General features: G+C 36.5%; 1 protein-coding gene across 18 annotated transcripts in view; it reads left to right on the top strand.

Annotated features, from left to right (window-relative positions):
* Positions 1–16,464, top strand: part of SEC31A (SEC31 homolog A, COPII coat complex component) — a 75,953-nt gene that overhangs the window by 53,122 nt on the left and 6,367 nt on the right. For 5 of the 18 annotated variants that reach the window (XM_024115363.3, XM_028491987.1, XM_024115361.3 and 2 more), the window contains 6 exons: positions 1,123–1,215; positions 1,910–2,036; positions 3,708–4,049; positions 12,427–12,465; positions 13,961–14,019; positions 15,516–15,779. In XM_024115363.3, the coding sequence (XP_023971131.1) occupies positions 1,123–1,215; positions 1,910–2,036; positions 3,708–4,049; positions 12,427–12,465; positions 13,961–14,019; positions 15,516–15,779 (924 nt within the window). The remainder of the gene's footprint in view (positions 1–1,122; positions 1,216–1,909; positions 2,037–3,707; positions 4,050–12,426; positions 12,466–13,960; positions 14,020–15,515; positions 15,780–16,464) is intronic. The other 13 variants (XM_055086049.1, XM_024115368.1, XM_055086048.1 and 10 more) reach the window with 8 other exon arrangements.

Genomic DNA, 16,464 nt, shown 5'->3' with positions numbered 1-16,464 from the left:
ACCTTGAGTTTGACCTCACTGTGTCAGGGCACTGAAGTAAGGCGTTCTCTACATTGGGAGAAGAGAATATTTACTCATGTCCTTGGGTTTAATCTATCTTTCTGGGAAAATGTAAAAACCTTGAAAGACTTTTATTATACTGTGACTTAGCAGTCTCATACTTTAAGAAAAGGAAAACGAATTCAGTCATAAATTATGCAGTGTTTTTTTGATTAAAGCTTATGATATGTTGAATGAGGACAGTGGCTTGTGGTTTTAAAGGCATGCTTATAGGCAGGAGTAAAGGGATTTCTGAAAGGGAAGCCAACTGAGTAGGAGTTCTCCTCCTACTATGACCAGCACATCTTTGCTATTAATTGTTTGTATGATAGAGTTTCTTCTACAAAGATTTACTTGACAAAAATATTCTGACAGCTTAAAAAAAGTTTTTTGAAAACCTCTGGACCCCAGGGTAAGCAACATGGTGTAGTATAGCAAACACTGGCCTGGGAATCAGGAGGCCTTGAATCAGTCCTAGCTCCATCATCAAGAAGTTGTATGGACTTCAGCCAGCCCCTTCATTTCTCTGGGCCTTGGTTTTCTCAGTGGTAAAGGGTGGGGATTAGATTGGATGATCTTTAATATGCTCTGATTGTATGATTCTAAGCCTCATATGGAACTAACATAATTTTTGTGGCTCTAATGAAATCCGGAAAAGGGAGCTTACAGCAATATGTTTACAGATCTAATAGTAGCATGAATACAATTAGTGCTTCAAAAATCACTTTTTCACTCAATTACCTTTTTTTTTTTTTCCAGAATGTCTTCTTTCCTTCCCTACTTACAGAACTTACCTTTTCCCACTTACTCTTGACACTTGAATGGCATTGTTCTTTCTGCTTTGATGTAGTTTTCATATTGATTTTTCTACTACCTCCCTTCCCCTGTTCTGTTATGAAAGGTGTTTTTTTCTTTTGGAATCCTAGCTACCTTGAAAGCAATTGCCTGGCCAATGTATGCTATCTTGCTGCTTTTATTTTTTGCTTTGCATCTGGCTATTAATGCCTGTTGGGTTTTTTTTTTTCTTCTTTTAACATTTTCATGTTTTATGTTCTGTGATTGGTATTTCTTTGTTCAATTCAGGTTAGAATTGCCCCCACTGTCACTACCTGGAGTAACAAAACTCCTACCGCCCTTCCCAGCCATCCACCTGCAGCCTCTCCCTCTGATACACAGGTATATCCTTCATTATTCCTCTTTGAGCAGAATTCTGCTCACCTAAATATATAGTTATATATTCTCTACCCACCTCCCTTAAGTTCCCCTCCCCCCATCTGTCTATCTGCTTATTGCATTTTAGTGCTTTTAGGATGCAAGAAGCAGTTTTTAGCACAATTAATTTATTTTCTTATCACTCTCCTCTTCTTTTGCAGTTCTAAATTGACTTGAACTAGAAAAACATCAACCAAGGTTCTATCAATGGTTTAAATCTGACTTCACTGAATATTTTTTCCTTTCTTCTTCTTCTTCCTCCTCTTCTTCTTCTTCTTCTTTTTTTAGCATCGTAGAGAAGAAAATATCTCCTTGTGGCATTTATACTTAATATTTCCAAAGCATTAGTTGTGGATGGACTTCAGTAGAGTTGGAAAATCCTAGTGACTTACTATAAATATCATAGATCCTATGTTATGAGGCTGTTAGCATCTCTTGCCATTCACTGTTATTATTACTTTGGACCTGTCTAATCTTTAAATCACACAAAATGTGTTGCTCAGAAAATGTGTCTTGAAGAAGATAGTATGCACGAAATGCAATTTTTTTACACAAAGTTTTTTTTTTTTTTAATTCCATTTCAAAGATTATAAATCCATCTGGTAAGATTCTTGGTTCCAAATGTAATCCTCCTTTTTACCATATTCTCATTTCCTAGGGAGAAAATCCTCCACCTCCAGGCTTCATAATGCATGGGAATGTTAATCCAAATGTTGCCACAGCTCAGCTTCCCGCATCTTCCGGTCATATGCACACCCAGGTACCACCTTATCCACAGCCGCAGCGTAAGTAATGTGACCCTGAAGTCCTGTCACAGCAGCATGTCTTGTCTTATCTAGTGTAGTAACTGTTTACTTTGAAGCGTCAAAGCCATGATCAAATCAGTTTTAACAAGTAAAGAAAGAACCATTCTGTGTAGGACTTGAGTACTTGCTATAGTGAAGCATGGTTTCCCTGGGAGGCATCCTGAATCAACATGCTAGGAAACAGCTCCTGTGTCAGTCCATTCAGAACAGTTGGCTTTTATTCCTGAGCCTGTTAAAGAGAGTCAGTTGTCCCATGATTTTGGTATAAAAAAATAGAATTTCAGAAATTATTTGGTACATATTCTTTTCCTTTAGGCAAGATGATGCAAACCATTTTTGGAAAATTGGTTCCAAGGGACATTTGTTGTCGTCTGCCATTTATTTAATTTTTTTAGGAAACAGACTACTTTTTAGAGCAGTTTTAGGCTCACAGCAAAATTGAGTGGAAAGTACAGGAAGTCTCGGTATACCTCCTGCCTCCTTGCACAACCTCCCCACCACAGACATCGTGCACCACGGTGGTCCATTTGTTACAATCAGTGAGCCTACACTGACTCACCATTTTCGCCCGGAGTAGTTTATCTTAGGGTTCCCTTTGGCGTCAGACACTCTGTGAATTTTGACAAATGTATAATAATGACCTTTCCCATATTGGCTTTCTTTTTTTTTTAAGAAACTATTTACACTTGCAAAGTAAAACATCACCTCTATTTTAAAATTTAAAATAAGCAAAAATGCAAATCTCAAAGTGGACAATTATATGACTGAACAACTACTATAAAGCGAGGATGTTACCTAGCAAGACCTAATCTTAACGAACATGTTCTGTGCTCATAAGATGGGTGTTCTTACTTAACATGAGTACAAATTTGATACAGCTTTTCACTCAGTGCTCAGCGTGAAAGTGCTGTCTTCAGAGTAGAATGAGCACAGTTCTGTTAGATTCCCTCTGCAGAGGTTCATATTCTGCCCATGGTCACACAAAAGGTAATGGTATCTGGGTTCAGGTCTTTGCATTAAAACATTAGTTGGCTGTCTGATTGCTTACTAACCAACTTTGTACAGTGTAAGAAATATAAAAATTGTCTTGTCAGGGATCATACAGAGTTGCTTATTAATCTGGAACTGTGCTCAAACCCAGAATTTGAGTAGCTGATGATTTTACTAGATGTTGGAGAAGGTATCTGATTTATAACAATAGTGCTCACCCTACAGTTGTTATGGTGGAAGAGGTCTTGAGCTGCCACCAAGCTCGCTTAACTTTTACTGTAAAGGGGACTGCTTTGGATGTGTAATTCCTGCAGGGCTCCATCTGATGGCTAGTAGGTGTCACTGCAGTCTTCACAGGAACAGGATGTCTCAGAAAAGGGTCAGTCTTCTGGTTCTTGGGTCTGATGACTCAAAGATTTTCATAGCCAGCAGCAGTCTGGAGATGGCAGGGTTCAAAGACTGGATCCAGTGACTTTTGGTATAGTTAGGGCATCCAGACTATCAAAAGCATAACCTGTTTTAAGTGGGTAATGTTTGGTTGTAGCTTATTATTAGAAGAATTGAAAATAATTTCCATAGAATGAGATAACTTTGGTTTTCTGTTGCTGTCTGAATAAATTTGTAACTAATTAAAGTTTCTGTTTCTTCTCCTCGGTGTAGCTTATCAACCAGCCCAGCAGTATTCCTTCGGAACAGGGGGGTCAGCAGTGTATCGACCTCAGCAGCCTGTTGCTCCTTCTGCTTCAAACGCTTACCCTAACACCTCGTACATATCTTCTGCTTCTTCCTATTCTGGGCAGTCTCAGCTGTACACAGCACAGCACCAGGCCTCTCCACCTACCTCCAGCCCCACTGCCTCTTTCCCTCCTCCCCCTTCCTCTGGAGCCTCCTTCCAGCATGGCGGACCAGGAGCTCCACCATCATCTTCAGCTTATGCGCTGCCTCCTGGAGCAACAGGTACACTGCCTGCTGCTGGCGAGCTGCCTGCATCCCAGAGAACAGGTCTGCGCTTGAAAGGGACTTGGTTTGGCTCCCTCTTTTATTTTTTCGTGATCACGTGGGTGGATGGAGGGGAATTATTTCTAACTGTAAACTGGGCAATGTGAGGTATTGATTTAATTGTATAACATATTCTAAAACTATTTCTAAAAGTGTGATTTTCCCATAATGAACTTTAGTTGCTAAATGAGGAAAGCTTTAGAGCTTTAAAAGGTAAGAGTATATAATCTGCCATTGAATTTAAAATAAGTGGTAAGAAATTAGTTAGCCAGATAAGTGGTGGTTGGAACTAGATTTAATTGACACTAATTTCTTTGCCAGAATAAAACGATGCTCTGTGTTCTTCCTGAATTTTTAGTTTTTAAGAAATGAGGCTGTACAAATTTTGTAATTATGTTTGTTTGTAAAGGTGAGCAAGGATCTCGACATGTGTATTGAAAGGAAAAAAGTGAAAGAATGCAACTCTGACAGAATCTCTAAGACAGCAGAAAGTATACAGTAGTGCAGGGATTCTCTCCATTAGGACAATTCTACCCTCACAAACATTTTGGAAATTTCTAGGCATTTTTGTTGTTATCGGCAGTGTAGTTCTGCCTGAAATTTTCTAATTAAAATCATAATTTAAAATTATTTTTATAGTAAATACACATTTTATAAATTCTTTTTATCTTTCATGTTACAATTAAAGCATTATATTAATTTTTTATGAGTAGGTAATATTATCTGATTTTCATGTTAAGATTGTAAAAGGGGCCTCAGAAGTATGTATTACAAAAAGAGATCAATGAATCGGGGCAAGAACCACTAACATATTAAAGAATTCAGACTTTGGAATCAGACTTCCTGTGTTTGTGTCACCGCTTCACTCCTTTCTAGTTATGTGACCTTGAATAAATTACTTAACTTTAAGCCTCAGTTTCCTCATAATAATAATAGTATGTACTGATAAGCTTATGAAGAGATTGAATGCATTAGTACATTGAAAGCATTTGGGGACAATGACTGCAAAGTTAGCTGTGATAACACATCGCTCAAAATTAGAGCTCTGTTCCTTTTTTTTTTTTTTTTGTCCCTGGTTTAATGTATACTTGTTACTAAGGGTATTTGAAAATAGTTTCCCTTTCAGATTATAATTGATGGTTTTAAACTAGAGGGGCAAAACAGGAGTGAGTCTTGCTTTCTGATACTGAAGTTGTTCCTGGAAGTCCAGTATATGTTGTTCTCTTTTTATCTGCTAAGTAGTAACTTTAATAACTGAAAACACTGATCATATAATAGGATTTATTGAGGAAGTATTTTTTTTCTTGGAAGTCTTATGGATCCAGAATTATACACATATCTCCTTCTCTCTTCTTTGATATATAATATTAAAGTCCAAAGTACCAACAATCATACACACAATATGTATCAGCCTTTACTGCACAAATTTGTATAATTTTCCATACAGATATTTCAATAGGTTGCTATTTAGAGAGGAGTGTTAATTCAATTGTAGAGTTCAAAAAATTACCTTTTAAAACCTGGATGAGTGAAAACAGTATAAATTCTGAATAGTTGGGTAATAACTTGAGTGAAAGATGGATTCAAGTAAATCCCCACATAAGAAAGTGGTACAGGGAAGTAGGAAAGTGAATTATCATTTATTGAACATACATTGGACATGTACCAGCAGTGCCATATATTTTCTTATTTCTCATAACCATGAGAAATAGGAATAATTATTTTTTTTTAAATTGCCATGAGGAAGCTTGAGGAAGCTTGAGTTTCCTAGGGTTATATATAATGTTTTCATGATTGCACAGTGATAGTCTCCAAGTTGAGATACAACTGAGATACCCCAGTCTCTCAGTCTTCAGAGCGCATGTTCATTCTTCTTCACCAGATAGTCTAGTCCTGATGAAAGGGGTAGAAATAGCTATCAGTGTTGGAATTACAGAAACATTTAGCATCACTATTTTAAGCATTTGTTACTTCATCATCTAAGTTAAATATTTGCATGGGTATATTTTTCGTCCTTAAGCTGAAGGGCATTTGGCCATATAATAAAGTCTTTGCTTATGTACAGAGTAACAGTGCTCTAACCTGGCTGAGAAGCAGAGTAACTAATAGGAAGATGAAGCCATATGTTTTTCAATATTCAGCATGCACTAAGCTAGCTGCTCTGTTACCTCTTGCATGTTAGCAGTCCCTATATTTTAATTAACAGAGCTTTACCTTATTTTATTTTTTGATTTCCTAAAAAGTTTGCTTAGGTTATATAGATAACTGTGACTAAAAGTTTTATCTTTGTCTTAGATTATTATATCATGGTTTTCTACGGGACTTGGAAATTCCACTTGTCCGGTGGATTCTTCTTGATAGACACTAGGATTTTCAAGCCCTGTAACTGTTAGTGAACCACAAAATTATGTGCACACTGCTCAGAGAAACTCATGTTGCAATCATCAGAACATTCATTCAGTAAATTCTTAATGAGAACCTGTTCAGTCTATAATCAGAATTATTCTAGGCACAGGTAGGAAGGCAGAAAAGTACAGTACATTTCTATTTCTAGTGAACAGCACATAGCTTTGTTGTAAGTTGGAACATAAAATTTGTATGTGGGCCAAATTTTGGAAAACATTAAATGTCAGGGCAAGAAATTTATACTTCATACAGTAAGAAGAAAATTTCTAGTGGAGGAGTTTGAACTACTGAGAGGCATGGTCAAAGTGGTACTTTAGGGAGGTTAATCTGGAGATGGTTCTGCAAAACGGCAGCATGGCAGAATCAGAGGCAAGGAAAACAGGCTGTCTCCAAGTTCTAGGTATAAAGTGCTAACAGCCTAAGTTAGTATAGTGCAACATGTTTCAGTGGTGGCAGCACAAAAAGCCAGGAAGTTTTCCTAGCTTTACTGTCCAGGATAAGTAAGATTGCTTGTATCCCCCCACCTTTTTGTTTTGTCCCTGGTTTAATGTATACTTGTTACTAATACTTCACTTTCAAATGTGAAGGCCCAAGAAGTTTACTTAGAAAAATTTTCTGATAAAATGACAAGCTCTCATGAAGCTGTGTTTGAGTAAACAGTATTGATTTCGTTAAACAATGGAAAATTTAATTTGGGGATATATATCTATATATAGATATATATAGATATATATAATATATATATTAATTACATATAGTTTTATATATAATTAATATATTATATATAAATATATATATAATTATATATATTATATTAATTTGGGTATATATATATAGTCCTGTGCTCCTTCACATAGAAGAGTCTTGAAGGGGCATAATATTGCATATTTTCGTGAAACAGTGTGCTGAAAAAAATTTTTTTCTAATTTTCATAAACATTCCATAGTCAAACTATAAGTACCTGGTTTTTAACCCTTTAAACAAAGGAAAGGAGCATGATAGCCTTCCTTATTTTTCTTTGGATAAATCTGTTTTATCTCGTGTCATTGGAAAATGACCTTAAGGATTCATTCTCTCTAAATTTAAATTGTTAATTTTGTGATGCCTTTTTAAAAATGTGACGTGCGAGGCTAACGGGGAAGGGGGAGGTATATGATTAACAAGGATGCTCTGTTCTGTCCGTCTCAAATTATCTTTTAGCCAAAAGTCTCCATAAAGTCTCCATACCATTGGCACTAATATTTTTCTGCGAATCCACTGAAAGTATCTTAGCCAGTGCCTAGATCCTACCATTATGCAAGAACACCTTGAGAAGGTTCCCAGTGAGAAGTGAGATTCGAGTAAGGATGGTAGCAACTCCACTTCTGTATGTGAGACCAAGCACTTCTCTCTTCCTTCCCTAAAGACCATGTGGAGGACTAGTCCCTACACTAAGGTGGATAAAGGTCTCTAGAATCCAGTGACGTGCCATATTCAGTTTTTAAGTTAATTTTCCCTTGATTTTTATTAATTTTTTAATGTAGGATTTTGAAAGACCTCAAATGGTATAGAGAATAAAATTAAAATTATCTGTAGTTCTGCCACCCATATATAACCACTAATAATTTAGGTGTATTTATTCCCTTCGTACACATATATGCACACATATATGTATGTATGCATGTATTAAAGTTCTTTTAATGTTGAATATACATAACATAAAATTTACCATTTTAATCATTTTTAAGTGACATTAAGTGCATTTACATTATTGTACAATCATCACCACTAACTACGGAACTTTTTTGTCATCCCATACTGAAATTATGTAGCCATTAAAAACTCCCCGTTTTCCCCAGCCCCCGGTAACCACCGTTTTACTTTGTCTCTATGTATGTATTCTAGGTACCTCATATAAGTAGTCATACAGTTTTTTCTTCTTGTAACTGGCTGTTTCACTGTCTTTAAGATTCATCCATATTATAGCATGTATCAGAATTTCGTTTTTAAAGCTGAGTAATATTCCACTTTATGTATACACCACATTTTGTTTATCCATTAACCTGTACATGGGCATTTTGGCTGTCATGAGTAATGCTGCTATGAACATGAGTATGCAAATATCTGTTCAAGTCCCTGGTTTCAGTTCTTTTGGGTATATACCCAGAAATGGAATTACTGGATCAAATAGTAATTCAGTGTTTAATTTTTTGAGGTGGTGGCACTATTTTACATTTTCACCAGCAATGCATAAGGGTCCAATTTCTCCACATCCACACCAACACTTGTTGTTTTCTGTTTTTTTGTTTTTGTTTTTAATTCTCGCCATTCTAATGGGTGTGAAGATAGTAGTATCTTATTGTATGCATGCTTTTTTTTTTTTTTTTTTTTTTTGGTGGTACGCCGGCCTCTCACTGTTGTGGCCTCTCCAGTTGCAGAGCACACACTGTTGTGGCCTCTCCCGTTGCGGAGCACAGGCTCCGGACGCGCAGGCTCAGCGGCCATGGCTCACGGGCCCAGCCGCTCTGTGGCACGTGGGATCTTCCCGGACCGGGGCCGAACCTGTGTACCCTGCATCGACAGGCAGACTCTCAACCACTGCACCACCAGGGAAGCCCTATGCATGCATTTTTAAAGAATTGAGATCGTAACTCCCACATACACTCAAAATTTACATCTTACTACTTTCCTTAATATTACACCATGAACCATTTTTCAGTGTTCTTTAAAGTCATTGTCATGTTTAAAAAGAGAGTAAAGGGCTTCCCTGGTGGCTCAGTGGTTGAGAGTCCGTCCGCCTGCCAATGCAGGGGACACAGGTTCATGCCCCACATCTTACTACTTAATATTACACCATGAACCATTTTTCAGTGTTCTTTAAAGTCATTGTCATGTTTAAAAAGAGAGTAAAGGGCTTCCCTGGTGGCTCAGTGGTTGAGAGTCCGTCCGCCTGCCAATGCAGGGGACACAGGTTCATGCCCCGGTCCGGGAGGATCCCACATGCCGCGGAGAGGCTGGGCCCGTGAGCCATGGCCGCTGGGCCTGCGCGTCCGGAGCCTGTGCTCCACAACGGGAGAGGCCACAACAGTGAGAAAAGCCTGTGTACCGCAAAAAAAAAAAAAAAAAAAAAAAAAAAAAGAATAAGAGAGATCTATGCCCATTTTTAAGGTTTTTTGAAAAGGTAAAAAAGATTATCTACCCTTACTAGTTTTATGAGAGAATTATGTCCCAAGATTAGACTGTGCTATGTTTTTTAGAAATATTGACCAAGAGTATCATTTTGCACATCTATAATGAACCCCCATAATACTGTCTCCTGTAGATATTCATGTTCTTCATTTAGTTTGCTTTACCTAGTGTTCCTATTAAAGTGTGTCTTCATAAAGTAGAGGTCAATTTAATTGTGTTTTTTAAAAGTCATATTTAAACAATTTAAAGATATAAAAGCAAAACTATTGAGGGGTTAGAATCATAGGTAAGATAAAACTGTTAAGTTGATCAGAGATTTGAACAAGGATTTTCTGGGCTGAAATAAAACATATTGCTAAATATATTGCATGGTTTGAGGTTAGGAGGGGCCAGTTAGGCATATATTTTGGTGGGGTCTTTGATTATTGTACAATCGTTATTTTCAGTTCAACAGGCAGCCTACCCTCATGTTATGAGGGATAGCCAACTGGCTATATGTTCCTGTTGAAAATCTTTTTGTTTCTTATTTCATTGAGTTTTACTCGTAACTTTCAATTTAATTTGATTTCATTGTAACTTTGGTGTCATTCTACCAAAGGGTCATATGAAATTGTTCCACATACTTTTTTGTGCTGCTAATAGTTGGTGAAATCAGGATACCCCCTCAGGCTTTAATATCCAAGGCTAAGATCACTGCCATGAGAGGTGAGGAAAAACTGGTCTCACCTTCTGCTCCCACGTTTCATAGGGCTAGAGAGGAGGCATGTTGTTGAGACTGCTCCCTGAAAAAAACGATCAAGGCCAGGGTACCTCCAGTACATTTAGGTTTTTCATACCGTCGACTCCCCCCTGCCCTGCCCCAATACCAAAATCCAAGGATGCTCAAGTCCTTTATATAAGGTGGCGTAGTATTTTCATATAACCTACGCACATATACTTTTATGTCTAGATTGCCAATACCCAATACAGTGTAAATGCTGTGTAAATACTTGCAGCAAATTCAAGTTTTGCTTTTGGGAACTTTGTGGATTTTTTTCCTTCCTGAATGTTTTTGATCCTCAGTTGGTTGAATCTGCAGGTGTAGATCCTGGGGATGGACTGTATATTGTCCCCCTCAGCCCAGAAGCTGAAGTCTGGTGCTAGAGAGTACATCAGTAGTTGCAGATCAGGTCTGTCCTCTGTCATAATGCACACACAGTGACGCCCAGGGATTTATTAACTGTAGTGCCATGAGGTCATATCTTGCATGGGGAGTTAAATTGTAAAGTCATCATTTAAGACAAAAGTAAGAAATCGCTTAGAGTCAGTTATCCGTGATCACCCCTTTCTTCATTTAAGCCCTCATGAAGAAATTGCTTGTGGTTAGAAGCCATATTGTATGAAAAACATCTATCCTTAGTGCCATACAGTGAAATTTCCAACTGTGGGATTAGTTCTCCCACCTCACAGCTTCTCTGGGGCATGTGCTTGAGTAGAGCTCAAACTGAATTGAGCTCACTAGTTAATGCTATATTCTCTTGATTCCTCTCTCCCCAAGTGAAGATAGTTGAATTCCCGTAAGTTGTATGTGCATGTGATGTATCTACACTGCATGCTTTTGATTGGAGGCTGGGCCTGGACCAATCCTGAATATCCGACAATTTTGGAATTGCTATATTAGTTCTCAGCCTTCTTTCCTCTTATCCACTGCCAGAAACTTCAGTTCTTTTAAGAGAAGTAGTGATTTCTGGAAGATTTGTGCTAAACAGTCTGCGAATCTGTATATTCTTATAGAAAAGACCATATGGGATGGTTACATATTTACTGGGCCTGTTCCCATTTATGCTCATATTCATGGTGTGACCCCAGAAATGACAGTTCCTCCAGAATGGATCTTGGGGCCTCCCAGATCCAGCAGTAAAGTAGCAACTCTTGTTAAGATCGTTTAACATGCTTATTATCTTTAACAATGTAGTGTTGAAGTCTGCAGGACAATGTAGAAATCCTCCCATTTCTCTTTAAAACCCTACTACTTAAAGAGGATTTGGACCAGCAGCATTGGCATTACCTGGGAGCTGGCTGAAGCAATAGAATCTCAGGCCCTACGCTATACCTAGTGAATTAGAATCTGCATTTTTACAAGATCTTAACTGATTTGGATTCACAGCTTTAAAAAATACTAAAATGGACACAGTTATAATATGTTAGGAAGTGCTCTCAGCCCTCCCCGCACCATGATATTACTGAGCTTCATTGATCAAATAGTAGAAAAATAATCTGTGCAAACAATTAGGGAAATAATGTTGTTTTAAATAGGAGGGAACAAAATTTTCTCTTAAAAGAGACAGCTGGCACAGTGAGAGAAAAAAGTAGTGTTTAAGAGTTAATTGGATCTGACATTTAAATGAATTAGCTTTGCCCAAAAACTGATTACTTTCTTAATTAGATAGAAACCATTTCATGTGACTTGATTAAAAAGTAAGTTTTATTCCCGTATAAAATTAATTTGTTCTTTCTTGGGGTTGATGGAGGGAGGAGAAACAATTATAAAATGAGTAGAGTTTACAGTTTGCAGGGCAGAAATAGAGGCACAGCTGTAGAGAACGAACATATGGACACCAAGGCGGGGAAAGTGGTGGGGTAGGGATGGTGGTGGTGGTGTGATGAATGGGGAGATTGGGGTTGACATATATACACTAATATGTATAAAATGGATAGCTAATAAGAAACTGCTATATAAAAAATAAAATTCAAAAATTCAAAAAAAAATGAGTTTAGAATGTCTGATGATAATACTGTTTAAGTGACTTTTACATTTTGTCTACAGAAAATCAGTCTATGCAAGACCAGGCATCTATGTTGGAAGGTGAATTAGTTACAAAATATATCTTTGGAAATCTTTGAATCACTGACTCTAATTAATGAATGGATATTCACAATTATGTATGTGAACTTTAAAGCTGATAATATCCTAAATCTGATCAAATCTTAGAACTGATTGAATTAACAGTGACACAAATGATCTTGAATCATAAAAGTTGTCTATTTTATATAGACTGAAAGACAAGGCTATACCAGGATTGTCTTAGATATAAGAAAGATTAGAAGGTGATGGGAGAGATTTGAATGATTAGTCTGTGTATAATGAGAACTTTAAGAATTTGTTAAGCAAAAAGCAGCATGTGGTTTAATTTTTTGTGATTAGCTCTTGAGTGTTTTGAGGCTCATTTGGCGTTCTGTCTCCTAGTCACCTTGTAGAAAATTAATTCTACTTTTAAAATCAAGGCAAATGAGTGCATGCTGGTTAGGAGAAGATCTTGTTTTTAGAAAATTTCTATGACGTTATGTTCTTTGGTTTGCTAAGCAATTTTGTTGTGATTTAATATCGTGGATATCAATAAAACAAGCAAAAGTAAAATACTGAAAGAATGTTTAATTTATTGAAAGAAGAATTTTTTGCTTTTACATATATACATACACAAAACTTAATAAGATGTAAAATGATTATATTTTGATTTAGTAATTATCTTATCTCTGGCATGTTTTATTCCTTTTTTCTTTAAAGATACAGGCATTCAATAAAGATTTTTAAAAAAAAATTTTTTTAAGATACAGGCATTAAGTACCTTAATGAGTTCTGCTACTCCTGTTCATTTCTCACTTTGAGATGACAGGTTTTGGGAGATTTGGGGGGGGAGGAAATTTCCTAAAGGTGACAGTAGTTTAATTTTATATTTGCTGCCAGCCTGGAAATTTTTCGTGTGTGTGTGGTATTAAAAAAAAAAAAAAAAAAACTTACCACAGATATTTGATGCCTTTTTCTACTTTATAGGTTGTTCTTAATGCAAAGATGGTAAAACATACTGGTGTTGCGTAGTTGGGCTCTTTTTTTTTAACAGTGTTTCTACCATGTGGATGATTTGGGTATGCTGAATTGCTCTCTGGGGAAATAGGAGATTGCTACTTTTATTCTTTTTTTGTGTGTTGAATATATCAGAAGCCTTTTTTTTTTTTAGCAGACTCAGGTGATTTATTTTTTCTTTATTAGGAGAATTGTTTGAAGCTTATATACCAATATAGACATAAAAACTTCACTATCCTTAAATTTAGTACAACTCTTTCACTTTAAAAGGAAATAATGTCAAGATATGCTGCTTTCTAAGCCAAGGTCCCGTTATTATTAGAGTTAATGAGTTTGAGAGTCCAGGGCTACATAGTGATCCCAGCAGCTCAGCTGGTAAAACTTTTGTGACAGTTACCTCAGGGTGAAAGTAAAATTTGAAGGTATTATATGATGGATACAATTTAGTTTTCTTCTTTTCAGGATTCTAAAGGAAAATGCCCTCTATTATCTGTTATAGGTTCTCAGAATGGTTGGAATGATCCTCCAGCTTTGAACAGAGTACCCAAGAAGAAGAAGGTACTAGAAAAAGATGTCTATTCAGTTGCGTACAGGTGTCCTGTCAATCATGTAGCCACCTGAAGCACACCACACTTCACTTTTCCTTTAAAGGCAAAGCTGACTGACTGATATACTTAATATGTGTATTTCAACTTACATCTTCTAATCCATGAAGGGAAGGAAAGAAAGTACAAAATAGTATGGTGGTATGAATTAAACCCTTTTTAAAAAACAAGATGTAAATTCCCAGCAGATCTTTTTCAAAGAGTAGGAAACAAAATTTCATGCTTCTCAAATGGTTTTTTTTTAGGAGTTACTTTGGTTTTGGGTTCTAACAGTAATCATGAATTTGTAATTATATTTTGGACTATTTTTGTCTATCACATGTAATATGAAAAGAAATAGCCTTGTAGTTGAGCATCATTTAGATGTTAATAACTGTTGAGAACTGTTAGAGCATAACTTAAGGTTCTTCTTTCCTTCTTTTACCCCAAGCCTTTTTTTTTTCCTCCTAGTGATTTCTGTCCCCCAAGTATAGTAATGAGAGGCCAGAATATAAAATTAGGAGATACTAAATGAGCAAACCACCCCCGAAAATTAGGTCACTGATAATCAGAAATTTAATCTACTACTTTGAGTGTAATTGATCACTAAGTAGGTATCACTTAATGATCTAGGAAAAAGGTATTGCATCTGATCACATTAAACACACACAAACACATATTTGGCATATCTGATCCCAGTATGGCTAGATGTAATTCTCCAGACTTTGACATCCTCTTTCAAAAACACCATGGTTTTGACCCATTATGGGATAAGTGTGGAAGGTAAAGGGGAAACAAAGGTCCGGGTTTGAGCTCCCAGCCCTCTTAGCCAGATTAACTTTAATTTTATGTTTTTCTCTAGAATTCTGCATAAAATTTCATTTTAAAAAGTGTTCTACTGTTACTAAAAAAAAATTTTTTTAACCATGGAATAGTCTAACTCCCTTATTTATTTTTTTTAATTTTTTAATTGAAGTATAGTTGATTTACAGTGTTGTGTTAATTACTGCTATACAGCAAAGTGATTCAGTTATACATGTATGTGTATAAACATTTTTTAAATATGTTCTTTTCCATTATGGTTTATCATAGGATATAGAATATAGTTCTCTGTGCTGTACAGTAGGACCTTGTTATTTATCCATTCTATATATAAAAGCTTACATCTGCTAACCCCACCCTCCCATTCCAACTCTCCCCCAACCCCCTTGGCAACCACCAGTCTGTTCTCTATGTGCCTGATTCTGTTTCTGTTTCATATTTAGGTTCATCTGTGTCATATTTTAGATTCCACATATAAGTGATACCATATGGTATTTGTCTTTCTCCTTCTGACTTACTTCAGTTAGTGTGATAATCTCTAGGTCCATCCATGTTGCTGCAAATGGCTAACTCCCTTATTTAAAGCTGAGGAAATGTCATCATCCCGTTTTTTTCCTTACTCTTGGTGCCTTTTATTTCTTTTAAAAGATGCCTGAGAACTTTACGCCTCCTGTTCCCATCACATCACCAATCATGAACCCCTTGGGTGACCCCCAGTCACAGATGTTGCAGCAACAGCCTTCAGCTCCAGTACCACTATCAAGCCAAGCTTCATTCCCACAGCCACACCTTCCAGGTGGCCAGCCCTTCCACGGCATACAGCAACCCCTCAGTCAACCAGGCATGCCTCCGTCTTTTTCAAAGCCCAATATTGAAGGTGCCCCTGGGGCTCCTATTGGAAATACCATGCAGGTAACAGTAAATCTGTGGAAGTGGGAGATGGCTCTATTTCGGTATTTTTTCTTAACGTTTTAACTTTTATGGTTATACCTTTATTATTATCTCAATTTGATTTCAATTTAGACAACTTAAAAATAATAACTTTTTTTTAAGATTGTTCATGTATGTGTATTATTTTTCAATGACAAGGCCGTATACAAACTTTCTAGAAGGAGCTTATATATTTACTGGTATATGTTAACAGTAACTTGGCAATTACAGTATTTCATTTGATCTAATCAGTAGCCACAGTTTAAGATCCGTTGAATCCATATTTGCATCCAAGGTTGCTAAGCAGAAGCTGTTTCCAAAGGTTTTTTCCTTTAAAATATAAAATAAAAATGTAATGAGTTATATATTTTCTTGTGTATGTGTAAGAGCTAATAAGATAGCCATATCTTTAGATGGAGATATATTTTGTGCTTGCTTTTCACATACAAACAGCTAGTTTGCAGGGCTCTCGATGATGAAAAGTCTATCATATTTCCATATAACTGACTTAGACATACAAAGATAAATGTTTTGATCTATTCATGAAAAGTAAAGAGGTTGGGCTACAGTTCAACATAAGATGAAATAAATTCCTGCCCAAGTATAAAACTAGCTCTTCTGTCTGTTATTGTCTTTGACTCTCTGAAGTCAAATTTGTAAAGATTAT

The sequence above is a fragment of the Physeter macrocephalus genome, chromosome 7 (assembly GCF_002837175.3).
Source record: "Physeter macrocephalus isolate SW-GA chromosome 7, ASM283717v5, whole genome shotgun sequence".
Lineage (NCBI taxonomy): Eukaryota > Metazoa > Chordata > Mammalia > Artiodactyla > Physeteridae > Physeter > Physeter macrocephalus.
The sequence above is the reverse complement of the archived record's forward strand: the minus strand, read 5'-3'. Positions and strand labels throughout refer to the sequence as shown.